Source organism: Acinonyx jubatus, chromosome E2 (genome assembly GCF_027475565.1).
Source record: "Acinonyx jubatus isolate Ajub_Pintada_27869175 chromosome E2, VMU_Ajub_asm_v1.0, whole genome shotgun sequence".
Taxonomy (NCBI): domain Eukaryota; kingdom Metazoa; phylum Chordata; class Mammalia; order Carnivora; family Felidae; genus Acinonyx; species Acinonyx jubatus.
In genome coordinates, this window is record NC_069396.1 from 1,411,945 (window position 1) to 1,431,726 (window position 19,782).

The following is a 19,782-nucleotide window of genomic DNA, read 5'->3' on the forward strand; positions in this document are numbered from 1 at the left end:
CGGAGGGTTACGGGAGGGGTTGTGGGAGGGGGGGATGGGTCAAATGGGGGAGGGGCACTAAGGAATCTACGCCTGAAATCATTGTTGCCCTAGATGCTAATTTGGATGTAAATTAAAAAAATAAAAAATAAAACCAGTTTAAAAAAAGAAAAAAGAAAACGCCCTGAAGAGACAGGCAGAGAGCGAGTGATGCGTCTGCACACCAGGAGACACCAGGCATGACGGCCATCGGCCATCGGGAGGAGAGGCCTGGAGCAGACCCTCCCCTGCAGCCTTCGGCGGGAGACGGCCGTGCCCGCACCTTGATTTCAGGCTCCGGCCCCCAGAACTGGGAGAAAATACACCTCTGTGGTTTTGGCCCCACGACCGGCGTCGGGGGAGGGGGGCCTCGTGTGGAGGGGCTCGGCCTCAGGTGACGCAGAGTTCCTCGTCCGGGCTGACTTCGGGTCCCGGGTCCCCACTCCCAGCATCCCCGGGGGACCGTGCAGAATTTGGAGTTGGAGCCTTCCGTGGCTCCAGTCCCCGTGGCCTCCCCTGCATGCCTGCCTGTCCCAGGGGAGCCGAGCGCCCAGACGGTCCCTCCCGCAGCCGGCGGTTTTCTCAAATGCCCGTCAGCCCTTTAGGGTTCCCACAATTTGGTGACTGCGGCGGTCACGCCAGACTGTCCGCTTTTCTCTTTCATCGAGCGATCCGCCGAGCGTGTGATGTGGTAATCCTTCGCTCCCGGTGGCCTGTGGTCAGCTACCAGTCTCCAGCCTTCCTCAGAGCCACCTCTGGGTACCACCACACCCGTTTTCCTTCGAGTGGGAAGGACGTTTATCTTCTTCCTGGGTGAGGGTCACAGCATCCGGACGCTCACATGGTACGTGTTCACCTCCCTGAGCCCCAGTCTCCTGTCCGTGAGAGTGGAGTTACCCGGGAAGGGCGGGGACGGCTGCTCTGAGGCCCTGCGGACTGCAGGCGCACAGCCAGCATCTGCGGGAGGCGGTGATTCCTACAAGGGGAGCATACAAAATTGGGGTGATTCATACAAGGGGGGCATGCAGTCCCCCCCCCCCCACGTACATTATACGCCCCAGCGTGTCACTGTCACTTTTGATTTTGGCATTTGACTTTCAGAAAGTCTAAGGCCAGGAGAGAATTGGATTTTATGTTCCCACGGGTTTCCCTTCCCTTCGCCGGCCAACTTCACAGACGCTGCTGTCCCTCCATCCCCCGCATCTGTCTGCTCTGAGCAGGTGACTCTCTTACCACAGGCAATTCCCTAGCGTCCTGCGTGTGGGGCCCCCTGGGCTCCCAGAGAGGAACGTCTCCATCTCACAACATAAAAACAGAAAAAATAGCATTTATTGGTGTTCCCACCCATCTTGTCAGAAGAGTCTCCACACACGAAGAAGCTGTTCGTGATTAGGAGCTCCCCCGACTTGGAGCTCTCCCTGGAAAGCTCCAGTCTCGACAGACACCCTCACCTGTTTTCATCAAAGGAGCGGCCTAGCCATTCACGTTCTAGGAAGTGTCTCCCTGCTCCCCACGTCTGGGTAAGTGCAGGCCTCTGTCTTGTCCCCCAGCTCAGGCAGTGACAGTCCCTGCAAACATCAGGGACTCCGCGCTCCGCCGGTTCCCGGGGCTTTTCCCCGAGGCCAGCGGCCGTGCACTTTCCGGTTCATCGCATGGAATGCTATAAAGCCTGTGCGCGACAGTTGGGATTTGATACGGTTTGTGATTTTTACTGCTTCGTCGCGGACATTTGCAACCCAAACCAGGTTCTATTGTTTCAGCGCGAGCCGGGGGAGAAAGACGGACGGGCACCCCCACGGTCCGTGCTGCGGCCTTGATCTGTGCCGAGGTCCGCTCACTACGCCCGCTGTTTCCGTGCAAATGTGGGTCAAGACAGAATCTCGCGGAGCCTCCGAAGGGGCTTGGGGGCCTCCCCTGGGTTTCCTGGAGCACACTCTGAGCAGACTCCGATGTAAACGCACAGCAGAGATGGTGTTTCCTTGTCCCTTCCCACCCGGTCCTCTGTCGGGCAGCCGGAGTGTCCGGGTGGTCAGCTGGCCCCCTGCTGCTGAGACCCCCCCCCCCCAGGGCTTCCGGTCCAAGCACAGAGCCTCTTGGGGGGTGTTTCTGTCTGCCTCTCCTCCCCGCCCCACCTCTGCAGGGGGAGGCACCCTCCGTGTTCCCAGCTGAGGTGGATGAGGACTGGATGGCGGCCCTGGGGCTGCAAACACCTGCAGGGGGAGCTCACGCTCTGCTATGCAGGGGGGTGGGAAGGGGGGGGCAGGACCCAGCTCTGTCCACTGTAGGATTTCAGATGGCTTCTAGCTCGCTGCTGCCTCAGGGAACCCCGGGGAGGGAACATTGAATCTGGGTGCTTCTGGGCTCAGATATGGCACCCCGGTACACGGGTGGAAGAACATGTGGCTGGCTTCTTCCTGTTCCGGCAGGGCCTGGGACCCCCGGAGGCTCCCTCCTCAGTCTGCCATGGACAGTCCGCCCGGGACTTGCCCACTGCACGCGCTTGTCCCTCAGGGCTGGTCTCCCCATCTCGGCCGTCCGACCAGCAACCTTGGTTCCCCCTTTCTGAGTAGGCAGCGTCCTCGGGCGGGTTAGGATGCCGACAGCTTGGGGTGGGCGCTCTGCCCCTCACGCGCTCTCCACATACTCGCGGCTCGTGCTTGAACCCACACCTTGCGTCTCCCCACTGGCGGCCTTGCTGAGATCTCTGTGCGCTCGCTCGCAGAGCCAGCCCCGTTTTCCCTGGAGCTTACAGCCGCCTCCGTTTCAGGCCCCACCTAGCGAAGTGGGTGGTCTGGCTCTGGCTCGCATCTCCACGTGGTAAGTGGCACCCACGTCGTGCCCACGGGGAGGCTGTGGGGCCGCAGGGACCTTTCGCTTTCTCCTTGTTAAGTGTTAGAAGCCTGCCTGCAAGGCCGTGTTGCTGCAGGGGCCCCTGGGGGAGTGTGAGGGGGACACTCAGGATGCCCAGAAAACACACGGAGGGATACACAACCCCAGCCCCAGCTCCAAGGAGCTCCTGCTACGGTGCTCCCTCCCTGAGGTAACCCTGGCGGCTGTGCCCACCGCGGTCACAGGCAAGGTGTGTTCTGTCCCCGCCAACGGGCTCAGAAACCACGTGGTGTGTGTTGGCCGAGGGCGGAGAGCGGGCAGTGGGCTGTGGCCGCAGACTCCCCACTGACCGTAACATGGGCCGGGGGCCAGGCTGACTGCTCTCTTCGCCCGCCGTGCTCCGTGTTCTGTCGGCTGAGGGCGGGCAGCTGGAGCTGTGCCCGTTGTGGGGACAGCGGCCCAAGGAGGGCGCCTTGTGGGCTTGCTGCTGGGGTGAGGAGTCCGCTCAAAGGAGCACGTCCTGCCTTAGGAGCGTGTTCTGCGCTCTGCCCGTGCCTGGGCCTCGCCTGTGTGGGTCTCGCTTCTGTCGGACTGTGGACAGGCTGGGGACGTCCACTGCCTTTCTTGCTGCGGCTCTGACCAGAGAGCGGCTAATGATGGGATTCCAAGCATTGGACCGAGGGATGCTGAGAATTTCTTGGAGTTGGGGTTGGCAGGGCCCCTCCGTACCGGGGAATGGGGTCAGGGTCGTCTGAGTTGCTACGGTCAAAGCAGTGACAGACCCGTGGGACTGCACCGACCTGGGGAGGGGCCAGGCTTCATCCTGTGTCTTCCGTTGGCTTTGAGCCCGTGCGGCCGACGCTGAGACGGGGTGGGTCTGGCATCGGCCACACACGTCCACGTAAGCAGGGGAAGGGGTTTTCCCTGTGCCTCGAGGGGGCTTGGCTCTCCCATGACCGTGTAGCCTCTGCTTTGAATCTGGTCGCCTTAGCGATGTGGGTCCTGCGGGGGGGGGGGGGGGGAGGGCGGGGCGGGCAGCCCCTGGCACGGGCCGTCGGGGTCACCTGTGTCTCTGAGAAATTTGGTCCTCAGATTCTGTGGTTGTACAAGGTTATGTATTTGGAGTCCTGGGAAATATGGTGTATCGTTGCACTTCTGTGGGGTGAGTGACTGTTGCACACGCCCCCTCTTGTTCCTCCTGCTGCACAAAGCTTTTAAAGTATTTTGGGTCTTGGGATGCATAAAGTTTCGAGTTTGGGTTTCTAGCTCTCTGTTAACCGCCACTGATCTGACTTCTGACCTCGTGAAGGTGTGCGGTGGGCGTCCTGGTGGTGGACTCTCCACACCGTACGGGTCGGCCTCCCGTGGCACGGTGGCAGCAGGGCCACTGGGGCTGTGGCGCACTGACACGCGGAGGAGGCGCCCAGGCCGCTTCTGTGGCTGGTCTGCACCGAGGAGCTTGGTGGCCCCCCCGGGGCAGGCTGGGTGGTGCCGGCACCAGGTGCTCAGGCCGTTGGGTCCGTGTCACGATGCCCCATACGGCCGGGGGACGAGTGTGACAGCCCCAAGGTGGGCGGTGACAGGACGTGGGTGGTGGCCACACTTGTGTTTGCGGGAGCCACTCCGAGAGAGAGCGAGCCCCCGGCTGCCTCTGAGTCCCGGAGCTGGAGCCGCGTGCAAACCCAGCATCAGGAAGGGGAGGCTCCCTGTCCCCAACCCTCCCCCCCCCCCCCCGCCCCCAGTATGAGCGCCTTGATCCGGGAGCCCGCGGGCGGGCGGCGTGGCCACTGGCAGATCCCAGCCGTTGACACAGTGAGGGCTCGCAAACGTCTTAGCTCCCCTGACAGCAGGCAGCTGGGTCAGGGTCTCACGCCCGCGGGGGGCAGGGGACTCACCCCTGGGGCACTAGTGGGCAGGAAGCACCGTCCGGCACCTGGCACAGCTCCCAGAGCGATGCTTGGAGGCTTGGGAGGCTCTTTTCCGCGGAGATTGTACTTTGGGAGGGGAGGGGCGCAGCGCTCCGCCTCGGGTGTCCCTTCCTTCCAGGTTTGTGGGTGGAGCCACCGTCCCCCCGCTCCCCCCATGCTGTTCACCGTGTTGTCCGGGCTTCCGGAGGCTCAGCCGCAGGATGGACAAGTGGCAGAATAGTCGCGGTTGGGGGGGGGGGGGTGTGCTGGGACGTGTGGGCGATCGGGCGTGGGTTCTGTGGGGTCGGGGTGGTCTTCCTACCCCGCCCAGGTTCCGAGGGGCTGAGACCTGGGTCCGTCCCCTCCCCACCACCTCCCTGCCTGCGTGACAAAGGCCCCCACCCCCACCCCCACCCCCACCCGGCTGATAAGAAAGGTGCTAACCAGGTCTGATCACTTGCCATGTGGGCATTTCTCCGACTTGCAGAGAAGAATCTGCCGGGAGCTGATGAAACACAGACTCCCAGGCCCGGGCCCCCTTCAGCCTGGCGGGAGGCCCCTGCAGTGTGGATTCTCCAGGCTCAGGGATGCTCCCCGGCCCCCAGGAGTGGGGGGGTGGCTGTCAGACGAGGGAGAGTCTGGCTCTGGCCGGACAGGGAGGGACGCAGGGAAACCCCGGGCCGCTGTCTCCAGTGAGGGGCAGCACTGGGGCCCTGGGTTCAGAGGCGCCCCTGGTGACAGATGGGAGGCTGGCCGGCCGAGGGTGTGTGTGCACTGTGCACAGTGGTTGCTCGTGTCACAGAGTCTCCCAGCCTCCCCCTGCCCATCAGAGGCCAATGATGCCATCCCCCCGCCCCCACGCCAGGTGGCTCTGGAAGCCTTTGTTGCTGCCTGGCCCGCCTTCTCAGGTGCTCCCCTCACCTGAGCCCCTCCCGCGCTGGCAGCTTCTGCCTTTATCCCGTGTTCCGTCCCAGCTGGGACAGCACTGCCTCGCCCCGACCTGCCTCCCTGGGAGCCCCTCTCTGCCCCTCCCTGCCCCTCCTGGGGAGACCAAGGGTAGGCCCACCGGGCCAGCCCGGAACACATGATACAGCCTCCTGTCACCCGACCGGCGGGCCCCTGGAAACCAGTCGCTGCTGACCCCTAGCGTCAGGAATGTCCGCCAGCAATTCCTAGAGCCGGGCTGTCCCCTCCCCCACACTGGGTGTGCGGGCAGCTGGGGATGGTCCGTGCGCCACGCAGGATGGTGGATAGCAACGGCCCGGGTGGATGGCTGCTTAGGAGGAGAACGGGGTCTGGTGGTGACCTTGAGTGTGGGCCGTGGGCCGCACGTGCTGAGGAGCCGTGGTGGGGCACCACCTGGTCAGAGCTGGCTCTGGGGAGACGCAGCTGGTGAGATGCGGAGGGCAGTGAAGGCGGGAGACCAGCGGAAGAATATGGCGTCAGGATCTGGGTGGCGTCCTGGGTGTGGACAGACGGGGCTTTGGGGCTCGCTCACTTGATTGCTGGCCTTTCATTCCCTTGTGACATTAGTGACCTGTGTGCCCCTGCCAGCTCCGGCTAGATAGCAGGTGCCCAGGAGGCAGTGGCCAAGGCAGGCCACACCCATGGGGAAGGGTCAAGGGGCAGGGTCCCCAGAGTGACCACTGCTATGGGGGAGATGAAAGGGTGTCAGGACGGAGGGTCAGGGCAGGTCCCCAAACTGAGAGGCGTGTGACGTGAAGGGCAGCCCTTCCCAGGGACCAGACCCTGGAGGCGAGGTAGCAGCCAGAGTAGCGTTGTGGGGCGTGGTGGGGGACCAGGGCCTGGAGGCCACCTGTGCAGCAGGAGCTCCTGGGGGCCCGAAGCAGGGTGTGAGGCCATGTGGTCTCTCAGCCACCCCAGCACAGCAGCGGGAAGAGCCTTGGCAGCCAGGGCCGGGGCCAGTCCATTGGGCAGGGTGTGGCTGAGGCCGTGGGAGAAGCAGCCGTCCCCAGAGGGAGAGCCTGTCAGACTCTCCGATACGTTGGAGGTGGTGGGTGAGGGAGGAGGGCGGCAAAGTTGCAGACACGGAGCCAGATGCAGGGGCGCGTCACTGGCTTGAGGAGCCAAGGTTGATGGCAACGGCTGCTGCATCTGGGCAGAAGTAGGAGAAGATGGGGGTGGGGGCCTCGAGGGACGGGTAGGTCTGGCGCTCGGAAGAGACTGGGCTAGAGAGATTTAGGGGCACCGAGCCCGTGTGCCCGCCCAGGGAGGGCGTGTGCAGGGAGAGCTTCCCGGAGAGGGCTGGGTGGTCTCTGAGAGCCTTGAACCACAACCCCCCCCCCCCCCCGCCAGTTGGAGAAGCAGCAGGTTTAGGGGGTGTGGTTGGGGAGCAGGGAGCGCCAGGTTTCCTGGAGGGGGGCCTGAAGGTCTGGGCCATCCCTGGGCTGCAGCCGGGACAGTGTGGGGGGAGGGGAGCTGGAGGAGGCTCAAAGGGGAGGCATGGCCACCGGTGGTGTTTGTAGGGGGTGGGAAACCCAGGGTCTGAGGGGGAGTGTGGGGAAGAGTCTGGGACTGGGGACACCGAACCACACTGGCCCTGTGCTGGGGGCGCAGTGGGGGTGATGTGACCCCAGGACCCGTGTGCAGGACCCGAATGAGGTGCGTATGGTGCTGCCTAGAGGCTCGAAGCCCGGCCTCGGGATGGTGGAGCGCACCTTCCCCCCCCCGACCCGTCTACAGGGATAGACACTGAGGCCCTTTCTGCGTGGCGCCCCATTCAGACTTCTGCACGCCTGCCTCCCCATCTCGTCCGGTCCGTGCTGCCTTCCTCCCCTTTTAGCATCTGTGGTTCGTCAGAGGCCACATCCCTGATGTTCCCCAGCACCCCTGTACAAATTTTATTTTACAATTCGTACACAGTAAAATTCGTTCTGCATTAGGTTTAATTTTTTGACAACAGTAGGCGCGGACGTGGGTGATGTCTGCTTTCGCTCGGTGGTCTGACTCGGAGACAAAGCCTCGGCGGCCCTCCGTGCAACTTCGTGCGCAACAGTGCAAATGAGGAGCGGGGCTGGGGGGGTCTCTGGCTTCCTCCGCCCCGACCCAGGATGGCAGGTGCCGGGGCATCCTCGAGGGAGGCAGCTTGGCTCCCCTGGGACCCTCCCTCAACTGACTTCCCTAGTGCCAGCCCTGGGTGGGGGGACGGGGGCGGGAGCTCTGCAGGGCCCTGGGCTGAGCGGCCCTGTCCTGTCCAGCCCTGGGCCTCTGGGCCGGCGGGAGGGGCCTGTGCACGCCGCTGCCGGGACACGGGCTCCTGGACCTCACAAGGGCCGGTTGGGAGAGAAACTTGCCTCGAGCAGGGAGAGTGAGCCTGGGTGGATGGCAGGAAGCACCTTGGAGACCGGAAGGTCAAAGGTCAGTTTGCTTCTGTCCACCACAGGCTGCTGGGTAAAACCGTATTTGGAAGAAACAGTGCTGCTTTGAGCAAAGTTGGGAAAGGACTGATAGGGGTTTTCCAGCAGGGACACCGGGCTGCAGGGTGCCCGCAGCCACCAGCCGCAAACCGGCAAGACGTGGTTGGGCTCTGCTTGGGTTTGGCCAAGCATCTCGCGGTCTCATCTTAGTTGTGTGGTTCTCACGGTGCCGGCACGGCACACTGGGGTGGGGGCACCTCAGTAATGAGCGCTGTAGCGACCACAGGTGCCATGCGACCCCCACTTCAGGATTTGGCCCCACCCCCCCTGGGTCACAGGGGTGGGTGTGGGCCTTGGTCCCCCCCCCCCCCATGCCTGTGGGCTGCATCACTGTCCCTTCTCTCCCCACCAGCCTTGGCGACCACTGGGCATCTTCCCGTTAGCATCCTGGGGGGCAGCGATTACCAGGGGGTGCTGCTGCATAGACTGGCCTGGGGTCAGGTCCAGCTTGGAGGCCCACGAACCCTGTGACTCTGGCTGGGGGCCTGGTCCCGGTGGGTTGGGTTGCAGGGGCGAATGCCTGCGCTCAGGGTGGCGGTCACCACCCCCACAGTGTTGGCCCCACGTGTTTCCTCCCACCCCCAAGGACCCTGTGCTCAGACAACTAGGCCGCTCCACTACCGTGCTCATCAAACTGAACTTCTTTATTAAGTGCCAATAGTCCAGGCAGGCGCGGTCCCCTGCAGCCCCCGGGCCTGGCCTGCGCCTGGACTGCGGCGGGGCGCCAAGCGGTCTCTGTAGTGTGGCGGCCGCTCACTTCACGTGCTCGGCCGCGTGCGAGGAGCAGTAATACTTCTTGTGGGCGATGAAAGTGGACAGGCTGCTGAACCTGATGTTGCACAGGCGGCAGTACCTGTGGCTGCCGGGGGGCGCGGGCGCCGGCGTCCCCTTGCTGGGGGTCTGGACGCCCTTGTCCGAGTGGGAAGGGGGCGTCGGCGGGGGCGGCGGGTGTGGCGGCACCGCCTCGGGGGACGGGGCCGGTGGCGGGCCGGGCCGGGGGCTGCCGTCGGGGGCGCCGGGGGCCGGCTCCCGCAGCTCCTGGCCGTTGAGGCCGTCTCGTGGGGCGGCGGGCGAGGGTGTCCGGGCGCCGGCGGGCGTATGGCCCAGCAGCAGGCCGTGCGCCAGGCGGAAGTGCTCGATGAGGTCGCCGCGGACCACGCCGTTGGGCGGGCAGTAGGGACACACGACGGCGCTGGCGGCCGCGTCCTCGGGGGCGACGCGCAGGAGGCGCGGGGCGGCGGGGCACGAGAACTTCTTGTGCGCCAGGTAGGCCTCGAGGCTGTGGAAGCTCACGCGGCAGGCTGTGCACTCGTGGTAGTCGGCCAGGGCGGGCAGGCCGGGGGCGGGCACAGGCGCCTGGCGCCGCGGCTTCTTGCTCAGGTCGATGGGGCCGTCGGCGGCGTCGAGCCCGCTTCCGCTTCCCGGCCGGGGCGACGGCGACGCAGGCGGCTCGGGGGCGGGGCCGAGGGGCGCGGGGGCGGGGCCAGAGGCGGGGGGCGGGGCGGCCGCGTGCAGCTCGTACAGCTTGCGGCGCCGGCGCGTGCACACCATTGGCGCGGCGGGCAAGGCGGGCGCGGAGGGCGCGGGGGTCCCGGCGGGTGCGGGCCGGCGCGGCGGCGGGTCGTGGCGCGAAGCACAGTAGTAGCGCTTGTGCACGGTATAGGTCTCGTGGCGGCTGAAGCGGATGTTGCAGGCCTCGCACAGCGTCCGGCGGGGATCGTCGTCCTCGTCCGCCCCGCTGCCCGGGCTGGGGCTGCCCGGGCTGCCCTCCCTGCCCCGGCCGCCCCCCTCGGCCTCGGCCTCGGCCTCGGGTGTGGCCGCGCCCCCCGCCTCGTCCTCGCGCGCCCCGGAGCTCGGCGAGGCGCGCCCCGGGTCGGCCTCGGGGGGCGGTGGGCCGGGGGGTGCGCGGCCCGGGGCGGGGGGTGCCTTGGCCCTGCGCGCTGGGGGCGCGTCGTCAGGCGGGCGGCGGCCGGAGCAGTAGAGGCGCTTGTGCACGTAGAAGTTGTTGACGTTGTTGAAGGTGATGTCGCACTCGAAGCACGTGGCGCCCTTGGGAGCCCCCGCGAAGAGGCCGGCCTGGGCCCCCGCGCCCGCCTGCAGCCGGCTGTGTACCAGCTCCGACATCTTGGCCAGGATCTCTGAGGCCGGGGGCGCCGCGGGGAACTGCGGCAGGAAGAGCGTGCCGGCCGCCAGTCCCAGCTCGCCAGGGCCCGGACTGGAGCCAGGTGTGGGGCTGGACAGCTCTGCCTTCACCCGGGCAGGGGCAGGGCTGGGCGGTGAGGGTGTCCTCGATGCGGCGGCTGGGGGCCCTGGCTCCGCTTCGGGCTCCTCCGTCGCAGCCTCTGTCTTGATGGCCCGGGGGGCCGCCGGGGGCTCGCTGCTGCCCCCGTTCTGGGGGGCCCCTCTGGCCTCTCCATTGGTGGCCTCAGCCAGAGCCTTCCTGTCCAGTCCTGGTGATGGGGTGGGCGCCAAGCCCAGGTCGGTGGAAGCCAGGGGGCCATGGGGGGCCGTGTGCTGCTGGAAGCTGGCCAGACTGTCTGCAGGGAGACCCCATGGGCCACACTTCAGGGCTGGAGCAGGACCTACCTGGGCCAGACCTGAGGAGGGGTAGGGTGGGAAGGGCAGAGCTGGGCTGGGTAGCGGTGGTGGAGGGCCAAGGATGAAACTGACCCCCGGTTGCCATCAGTGCCAACCCATCCCTTCCCCGGCCCCGTGGGGAACCCAGGGCCTCACCTGGGGGGAGCTTGGCAGCGGGGTGTCCGGCCCCTGGGGAGTAGATCTCCGCCTTGGAGCCCGGCTGGCAGACCATGTGGTTGGTCACCAGGTGGCTGTAGAGGATGTCCCTTGTGGTGGAGATGAAGCCACAGCTGTGGCAGACACCTGCAGGCAGGCTGTGGTATCAGGGCCCTGGGGTGGGGGCCCCCCCTCTTCCCTTCCCAGCCCCACCTACCGCTCAGCGTGTCTGTGTGCACCTTGAGGTGCCGCTCGCAGTTGGCTTTGGTGGTGAAGGCCGACAGGCAGATGAGACATACAAAGGGCCGTTCTCCTGGAACACGAGGCTGAGTGAGGGGTGGGCTCCGGGAGCCCAGCTGGCCAAGGGCTTAGGACGTAGGGGAGGGGACGCTAAAGCCCGTCCTCCTCCGCCCCTGGTCTCCCAGGACTTTGGCAAGGGCCCAGCCCTGAGCTGACCATTCCGGTGATCACGGGGGGGGGGGGGGGTGCTTTGGGAGTGCCCTATGGTTCGGTAGGAGGACCACATGGGCACACCTGTGGCGTGGCGGGCACCCGGGCCGGAGGCAGCAGAGGAGAGCCGGGGACCCGGCGGGGGGTGGGGGCTCACCGCTGTGGCTGCGCATGTGGATCTCCAGGGAGCTGGCGCTGGGGCAGCTCTTGCGGCACTGGGGGAAGGGGCAGACGCGCTCGTTGGGGTAGGTCTCCTTGGGCTTCTCGTCGGCGGCCGCAGCGGGCGAGCCGGTGGTCTGGCGGCTGGCGCAGTAGTAGAGTAGGTGGGCCTGCAGGTTCCTCTCGCTCCGGTACCAGATGCCGCAGTCTTTGCAGGGGAAGACGTCTTCTGTGGGGGTGAGAGGGGGATGCAGCCTGAGGGGCCCCCCCGGCGGCAGAGGAGGGCCGCCTGCAGTCTAGGCAAGGCAGTGCACCTCCAGACCACGAGGGCTTTGCCCCGACTGCCCCCCCCCCCCCGACATCCCAAGGAGTGAGGTTTGTGCCTGGGACCTTCCCTCCTGTCACCACTGCCCGTTCTCCTCTGTCCCTTTGGAAACCCGGGTGGTCTTTCTGTAGATGTCCAGGATGCCGTGGACCTCGTGGGCGGGGTCTCTAACCTCCCCAGGCTGGCGCCCATGCTGCCTCCCAACAGTGAGCCCCCTAAGAGACCCCGGAGCCTCATCGGGTGTCCACGGAAGGGGCGTGGCCATATGCTAGTGGACCCCTGAGGGAGTGAGGCATTGCTTCCGTGGAGGACTAGGTGGGGGCGGCCCCGTGGAGGCAGGCAGGTGTGTGGGGCGTGAGGGGTGGTGTGGACCTGGGTGTCTGTGGAGTTCTCACGTGTGTTCCCGTGGACAGGTAGGAGTGGCCAGGGGCACAGGGAGCCCCCGTGCATGAATCTTGAAGCGCTTGGGCAGGAGGGCCACAGGTGAGCGGTGGCTCAGGGTGGCCTGGGGGCTGCAGAGGAAGAGCCCCCCCCCCCAGCCCCCCCAAGTGGTTTCACAGCAGTTACTGGTCAAAATTGCTTAATTGACATTTATCCCAGACAGAGGGCCTGTGACTTCTCCGTGTGTTGGAGTCTGGATCGCAGGCTGGTTTTGCGGCTCGGGAGGGTTTCCCTGACGGGTAGTTCTCAGCGTCTTTACGGCAGAATGTTCAGGAATGCCGCCTCTGCTCTGTGGCCACCTAACCCCTTGGCTCAAGACGGCTGGGGGAGGGCTCGTTCCAGGCTGGACTGCACACGTCCCTCACCCCGGCTTCTCTGAGGCTTATCCTGGGCCCACAATTAGGGCAGAACCGGGGGGTGGGGGTCCTCCTCCTCCCTCCCAAGTTCACTCTGATTTGGGGGCTTCAAGGCAGCTGTGTTAGCTGAGGCGCTGGGCTGTTGGGTTTGTTCCTGCGCCCGCAGGGCCGGAGTTGGGGAGAGGGGCCGGGGCCTCAGAGGCCTGCTCAGCCCTGGTTTAGCGGGGACGGTCACAGTCTCTCTGCCCCAGGGCTGCCCTGCACAGATGCCTGGTGTTTCCACCACCCTCGTTTCACAGGCGAGAACACAGGGGCCCGGAGGGGGTGAGTGTGGAACATTAAACCAGGTCTCATGGACTGTGCATTAAGGCTTTCCTAGGCCACCGTGTGGGGTGGGGGGTGTAGATGAGGGGTCTAGCCCCTGGTGGCCATGCTCCTGCTGCTTCAGGGTGAGGCTCTGACACCCAGGCCACAGACCCAAGGGGAGGAAGCCCTCCCAGGGTCTGGGCCTCCCCCAGAGCCCATTGGAGCAGCCTGGACAGAGGAGGGGGGGGCTCACGCCTCAGTGCCGAGGACCCGACCGACCCTGTTGTGCCGCCGTGGGCACCAAATGCCCTGGTGAGGTGGCCGTCCTGCCCCCGAGGGCCCCTTCGAGCCTCCCTTCTCCCCCGAAAGCTCGGTGTCTGGAAGGGGTCCTGCTTGCTCGTGACCACCCTCTCTGTCGCCTGCCCCCAGTCCTCCCTCCATGAGGGCTCTGGGGGCTCGCCCCCCACCTCCCCATCCTGGGTCATTTCCACCAGCGCGCAGATGTGCGGCGGGATTGCCTGAGTCCCCGCGACGCGAGCCGCGTCCCTCCACACACTTCCTCACTCCCTGCTCGCTCAGCCCTGGCGGTTTTGGTCTGTGGCCACATCTCCATGGCCAGGATGCAGTGGACCCCCCCTGCCCTCGGCTGTGCCCTCGGCTGGTGCCTCCTGCTCCCCACTTGTGTCCGCGGGTGCTGCCTGTCGCTGGACCTCGTCCTGCCCCCAGCCACCTCCCAGGCTCCACTTTAGCGTCCGTAAGACCTCTCAGGGTGAGGACGCTCAGAGTGGGCTCTCCTCCAGGACTCCCCACCAGGGACCGCGCCAAGCAGTGCGCAGCTGGCCGTGCACTTGGTGGCTCCCCACCGCATCCCAAGCCGCGTGGCGGGCCCCCGCCAGCCCCAACGCCCCATCTGGCCCGGGCCGCTTCCACCCCTGCTTCGAGCCGTCATCATGTTGGACTTCCTCAACAAGGTCACTTTTTCCCCCAGTTTTGCAGCTCCCCACCCCAGCAGCCAGGGTGATTTTAAAGCAGTCGGATCAGCCCCTTTGCTAAATAAAAGTTCTCTGCTGGAGACGCTTGCCTCCTGTAGGTGCTGTGCCCCGGACACGCGACGACCTTGCTGGGCTCAGCCCAAGCACCCCAATTAAGGCAGGCGCTGCCAGCCTGTGATCCTGTCCCCACTTGTGTCACAAGATGCGCCATGCTGGAGCCCACTCCCCCCCAACCCACCAGGCCCCGCCTGTGCCTCCCCCGGACCACTCGCTTCTACGCTTCTACGTGGCCGTTGATAAGGGTGTGGAGTAAATCCTATCGGATGCTCACAACACTCTGGCTCGGTGCGTCCTGGCTGGCACCAGCCTGTGAGCAACAGCCCCCCAGGTATTCGCACCAGGTGGTTCTGCCCCCCAGGGACACTTGGCCGTGTCTGGGGGTGCACGGATCCCTGGCACTGGCATCTCTGGGGCAGGGGCCAGACTGCTGGCCGGGCCCGCCCCTGCCCCCGCTCCCCCACGTGCGCCCGCCGCGGCACACCTTCTGCTCAGATCACAGCGGGAGCCAATCTTTGTGGGTCTCGAGGTCCTGGGGGTTGTCCCCGCAGTGCCGTGGAGCTGGGGTGGCACGGTGGCATACTCACTGTTGATGACCGCCGTGGCCAGGATGGACGCCATGCCGGCCTGCTGGGGCAGGAGCGGGATGTCGGTGTGGGAGGGGGCTGGGCACTCGGGCTCTGCTGGCTCCTCCTTCACGGGGTGGCTGGGGGTGCCACGGGGCTCAGCCGCTGTGAGCAGCACACCCAGCAGTCTGCCCGCCGGCACCGGCTTGGTGACTCTGCACCACAGGGCTTCATCTGCAGGGGCAGAATCATCGGTGACGGGAGGGCCGCTGGCCACCCCTCTGAGACGCCCCACCCTCCTGCCCCCTCCCCGAGACCAGGGCTTTGAGGTCGGCGGGGGGGGGGGGGGCAGTATGGATCCAAGGTTGGGGTGCGTGGCTGTGTGAGGCCAGTCTGTGATGGGGCAACTGGGCGGCTTCCCGGGCCTGCCCGCTCCGTTTTCCAGGGTGGGGGGGTGGCCTGTGGGACAGGCAGCAGAGCGCCAGGGTGGCAGCCTAGCGACAGAGGAGCCAGGAGCGGCTGTTCTCGCGGCAGCCGGCAGGGGGCAGCCTCTGCCAACGACCCAGGCACCAGCCAGCTTACCTGTGTCCAGCTTGAGGCCACCAGGAAGCCTCCCGGAGGCGCAGCCCGCCCCCCACCCCCCAGGCCAACCTCGCTCCCATCAGCACCGTGAGGATGTTGTCCTGCCTGGCAGGCAGTGGCCGCAGCCCTGCTGACCAGGCAGGCGGGGCAGGCTGAGTATACAAACCGGGGGCTGACAGCTGGCCGCCAACACCGGGCCTTCCGGTGCCTTCCGGCTGTGGTCTGGGGCCTTAGAGTATCCCTCGGCGGGAGCTGGGCTGAAGCGTGGCCCGGGTTCCCGGATGCGGCCTCGGCACCTGCGCTGTACCTCCCTCAGGCGGGGGAGGCGCCCAGGTGGGGACGGGAGTGAGGGGCTGCCCACAAGCTCAGCTGGGCTGGGGGTGTGTCCCTTGCCCTGCCCCTGATGGCCTCTGGCCCCCTCCTGAAATGAGAGCTGCCCCTGAGGACGGAGCGTGGCCTCCACTGGGAATATTCAGCAGAATGTGCTGTGTGCAGGGAGGTGATGGGAGGTGGCACCCTAGGACGTTCCAGCAAAGCGGAGACCCCGCAGGGGAATAAGGCCGTTTCCTAAGGTCGGGCACGCACCCCTCCCGACTCTGTGCTTCTGTCACCCCCTGCGGCCCCCTGAGCCGCCTCGTCTGCAGCGCGGAGAGAGGGGTCCTCGCTGCCCTGGCAAGCGGACGACCACATCACACTTTGCTTAGGAGTCGAACCACCCAGGCGGCAGGAGATGGGAAAGCCCATGTCACGTCTGAGTGGCCTGAGCCCTCTGAATCGAGGGCGGGGCGGGGTGGTGGTGGTGGTGGTAAGGACCCTTTCCTGCTTCCCCTCCTCCCTCCTGGGCCACTCCTTCTAGAAGGTGCATGCAGGCAAGAGCAGAAGCCCCCAGGCCCCATGTGGCTGGATTTGAACGTGGCCTTCCTGGCTTCCCCAGAGCGAGCTGGACTACATGGGGCCCTGGTCTAGTTGGCACCGTGGCCTGCCTGGCCTGGGATCCTCTGCTGACCCCGGCGGTCTCCAAGGAGCCCTGAGAGCAGTCACTGCCCGGGCTCAGGAAGAACGGCCGGCCGGTCCCCGAGACCCCAGGGCTGACCTCTTGCATCAGGGCACTGGAGGCGTAGGTGGCAGCGGTGGTCTGCCCCAAGGCCCGGCCCCGAGCGGCCCAAGGAGGCCGCTTTCCCTTTAAGGGCCAGCCCAGGGCCGGCCAAGTGCCCCCGCCCCAACCGGAAGGCCGCGGGGAAGCGCCAGGATACCAACCCTTCCTGTAGATCTCTGCGTTGGCTTCGGCCTCGGTCGGGGCCTGCGGCAGCATCCTCAACCAGCAGGGTTCATCCTCCAGCAGCAGGGTCAGGGCAGGGCCCTGGGGGGGGGGTGGGGGGTGGGGGAGGAGGCTCATCAGGGACAGCACAGGAAGGGCCTGGGTGGGGGTCCCGTGTGGCACAGGGGGAAAAGCCTGAGACCAGCAGGGTGGCCAGGCCACAGCCTGCTGCTCCGTGGTCCGCACTGTGTTGCGAACAGACGCAGCAGGGAGCTGGCACTTTCCGTGCAGGGGGCACTGGGTTCTCGGGAACCGAGGCCCAGAGAGGTCAGGCCACTTGCTCAAGGTCACACAGCCAGGGAGCTGCAGAATAGGAACTCACACCCAGATCTGTGTTCTCTCCCTGCCTCCCTACCAAGGCAGGTCGCTGAGGGCCAGGGGCAGTCCATGGGGTGTGTGGGCCAGAACGGGCCCCCACGTGGCCCGTCAGCCCGGAAGCAGGCAGTTGTCTTCTCCCACCTCGAGAAGAGGGGCGAGGGGCAAGGAAAATGGGGCATGGCTCCTGCAAGTGCCACCTCGCCCCGCCATGCCCTCTCCCCGGCTCGGTCTGCGGGCTGGGCCGCTGCAGCACCTGGAAGGAAGGAGGGCTGTGGGCTCAGCCCGGGGGGCCGCCCTGCACCGTCCCGGCCCTGGAGCAGGTACACGGCCCGGGGCGGGGTGGGGGAAGGGGGCGGCCCCTGGTGCCAGGATGCAGAGGCTGGGCACGGATGGTGGGGGGCCGGTTCTGCCCTGCGAGGTTGGGGTGGCTGCTGCCACACCCAGGGCTTCAGCCCCAGGGCCGCACCCCCTCTGGGCTGCTCTGACCGGGGCCCCCACACTCAGCCAGCAGCACTGCGTGACGTTTGGGTATTTTTGTTGTATGCGAATAAGTGCCTTGCATTCAAAAATGGGTGCATCGGGACCTTTAACTGAAGAACCTGTATCACGTGCTGTCACCTGGAAATGTTGCCACCTAGACCAGGGTGGCCGTGTGCACCCCAGGCAGACACAGCAGGCGGCTGAGATGCTGCCTCTGTGTTGCGCTAGCGATGGCCTCGGAGGTATCCTGTGGCAGACCGTGGGCCCCTCCCTGCCCGGGGACGACACGGGCTCCAGAGCCGAGTGTCGGGGTCCAGGCCGGGCCTCCCCCGCTGTGACCGTGGGCCCGGTAACACCCTGGAACCCGAGGAGGTCCCTCTGACCGCGCTGTCCTCTCATCCCCACCCTGTGGCAGGCTCAGGGACCCGGCGACATCAGGCCTCTGAGCCAAGCACACCTCCCGAGGCCAGGCACCTTGGCCGGTGGAGTAGCTCTGTGGCTTGGCCACGGAAAGGGCCGGTGGAGACTAGTAGCCGGACCTGGCCTGCACCTTTGCCCGCCCCCTCTGCCAACGGGTGATGTCCCTTCTGCTCGGAGCTGTGACTCAAACCACGTGTGTGCTCCAGACCCGGCCCGGTCCTGCCACCTGCTCTCGGGGTTGGGGGGCGGGTGGCCGAGTCTACCCTCTGAAGATCAGCCCCTCCAGGCCCTGGGAGGTGTCGACGTGCACGAAACCGTCCCTTCCGGCAGTGCCCACCTGGTACAAAAGCCAGGAGCCCCTGCCCCCCCTGCTTTTGTCTTCCCCTTGGCCAGCAGGACCCAGGAGGCGGGGGCCTCGCGTTTAGGCCCCGAAGGCGGGGGGTCCACCGGGGGTCCCAGGCCATCAGTTGCCAGCTGTCAACTTAGAGCATCTCACCCGGGGAGCCCGCTTCGGGCAGGCTGGCAGCACCCTGCTTTTAGCAGACACTCGGGGTCCCCTGGCTGCAGGACAGGATGCCGGCCGGGGTTGCCCGCCGGCTCCGAGGCTTCTGCCAGAGGTGGAAGGGGGGGAGGGGGGGGCTAGCGGCCAGGTGGGGCCGCCCCTGTGGCAGGTGACCGGCGGCGTCCCAGCTGCCCTGACCTGGACAGCAGCTTGCAGCAAGGCGGGGCCGGGCCTCTTGAGTCTCTAATGAATATTAATGAGCCGAGGATGGCGAAAAAAATTAATCTGCCTGATCCTCCGATTGGCGCTGTGGTAACGATATGAAATCTAATTATTCGTCCCAATATTTCTAACCCTCAAACTGAGACTGACAGCCTCCCGGTAGGTTTAATGCTTATCGCTCGCAGGAGCAGCGTGCTCCCGGCATGATAAAAACACGCACGGCTTTGCTGACGCTGCAGAACCCTCGCTCTCCGTGTACTTCCCGGAACAGAGGCGGCCGTGCCCCAGTCCCACTGGGGCCGAGCGCCTGCGTGCTGCCGGCCGCCCCGCACAACAGGGCACCACTGCCCTGCACCGACTCCCAAGACGGTCTGGGGCTGCCCGACCTGGCCCTGTGCTATTCCGTACTTACATGGGGACAGCTGGGGACAAGACCTTCCCTGGCCTCCCGGGGCTGCAGGGCCGGCCCCCACCCTGCCCCGCTGGCGCCCCGTGGAGGGGCGGACACAGCACCCGGCTGCCCAGTTACTGGTTTTCCTCCTCCTGTTTTCCCCTGCAACTCCGAGCAGCCTTGGAACAGAAGCCCCTTTCTCTGGTGCCTGAAGGCGCTGGCCTGAGGGGGGCCCTCTTCCTGACCGACCCTGCCCTGCCCTGCCCATGGGCAGTGAAATGGGGTGTAAGCCCGGAGGGACGGCCTGGCCCTTCTGCCAAAACCATCGGCCTGTGCTCCCGGCTGCCTTCCCTGCACAGACGCCCCCAGGCTCGGCGCCCTGTGTCCAGCTCACCCTGGACAGGCCGTGTCCGGGTTCAGGAAGACGCCCCTCCACCCACCCTGCCTGCGGCCCCTTGGGGTCCTGCCTGTCCCTCCCTCCTGGCTCCAGGACGGCCCCACCCAGCCCTGAGATAACGGGCAGCCTCTTGAAGTTCTCTGGGCGCATCTGGGACCACTCCTTGTCTCCCCCAACAAAGAGGTCAGCGTCTGGATTCTGTGCCTGCCGATAACCATCAGAAACTCTATCTCTGCCGCATCCGCTGAGGCTGTTCCCGAACCTCGCCGCGCATCTCAGGCAGCACCGTCAGGGGGAGGTGGGGGCCGTGCTCTGGCATGGGCAGGGGGCGGCCCAGCCCAGCGAGCCAGACCGCTCTGCACAAGGTCAGCGGGCTTGCCAGTCCCCCCCCCCCCCCCCCCCCCCCCCCCCCCCCCCGTCACTGTAGGGCAGGTCAGTGGGAGGTCAGGGCTGGGGCGGGCCTGGGCTGGGCTCTGACTCAGGCCCCCACCCACCTCCTTCCTTCAGCTCATCCTGACGAGTCCTGTCTCCATCCTGCTTACCCTCCCAGAGGCAACCGCCTTTCTGTCTTTGCCT

General features: G+C 66.2%; 1 protein-coding gene across 3 annotated transcripts in view; it reads right to left on the reverse strand.

Moving 5' to 3' along the window:
- Positions 1–8,817: 8,817 nt before the first annotated feature.
- ZFPM1 (zinc finger protein, FOG family member 1) overlaps positions 8,818–19,782 on the reverse strand; it is a 65,995-nt gene continuing 55,030 nt past the window's right edge. For 2 of the 3 annotated variants that reach the window (XM_027076398.2, XM_053209941.1), the window contains exons 5-10: positions 16,416–16,518; positions 14,598–14,810; positions 11,532–11,762; positions 11,142–11,237; positions 10,925–11,071; positions 8,818–10,728 (exon numbers count right to left, since the gene is read on the reverse strand). In XM_027076398.2, the coding sequence (XP_026932199.2) occupies positions 8,945–10,728; positions 10,925–11,071; positions 11,142–11,237; positions 11,532–11,762; positions 14,598–14,810; positions 16,416–16,518 (2,574 nt within the window). In that variant the 3' untranslated portion in view covers positions 8,818–8,944. Of the gene's footprint in view, positions 10,789–10,924; positions 11,072–11,141; positions 11,238–11,531; positions 11,763–14,597; positions 14,811–16,415; positions 16,519–19,782 lie in introns of all 3 variants that reach the window. The other variant, XM_053209940.1, reaches the window with a different exon arrangement.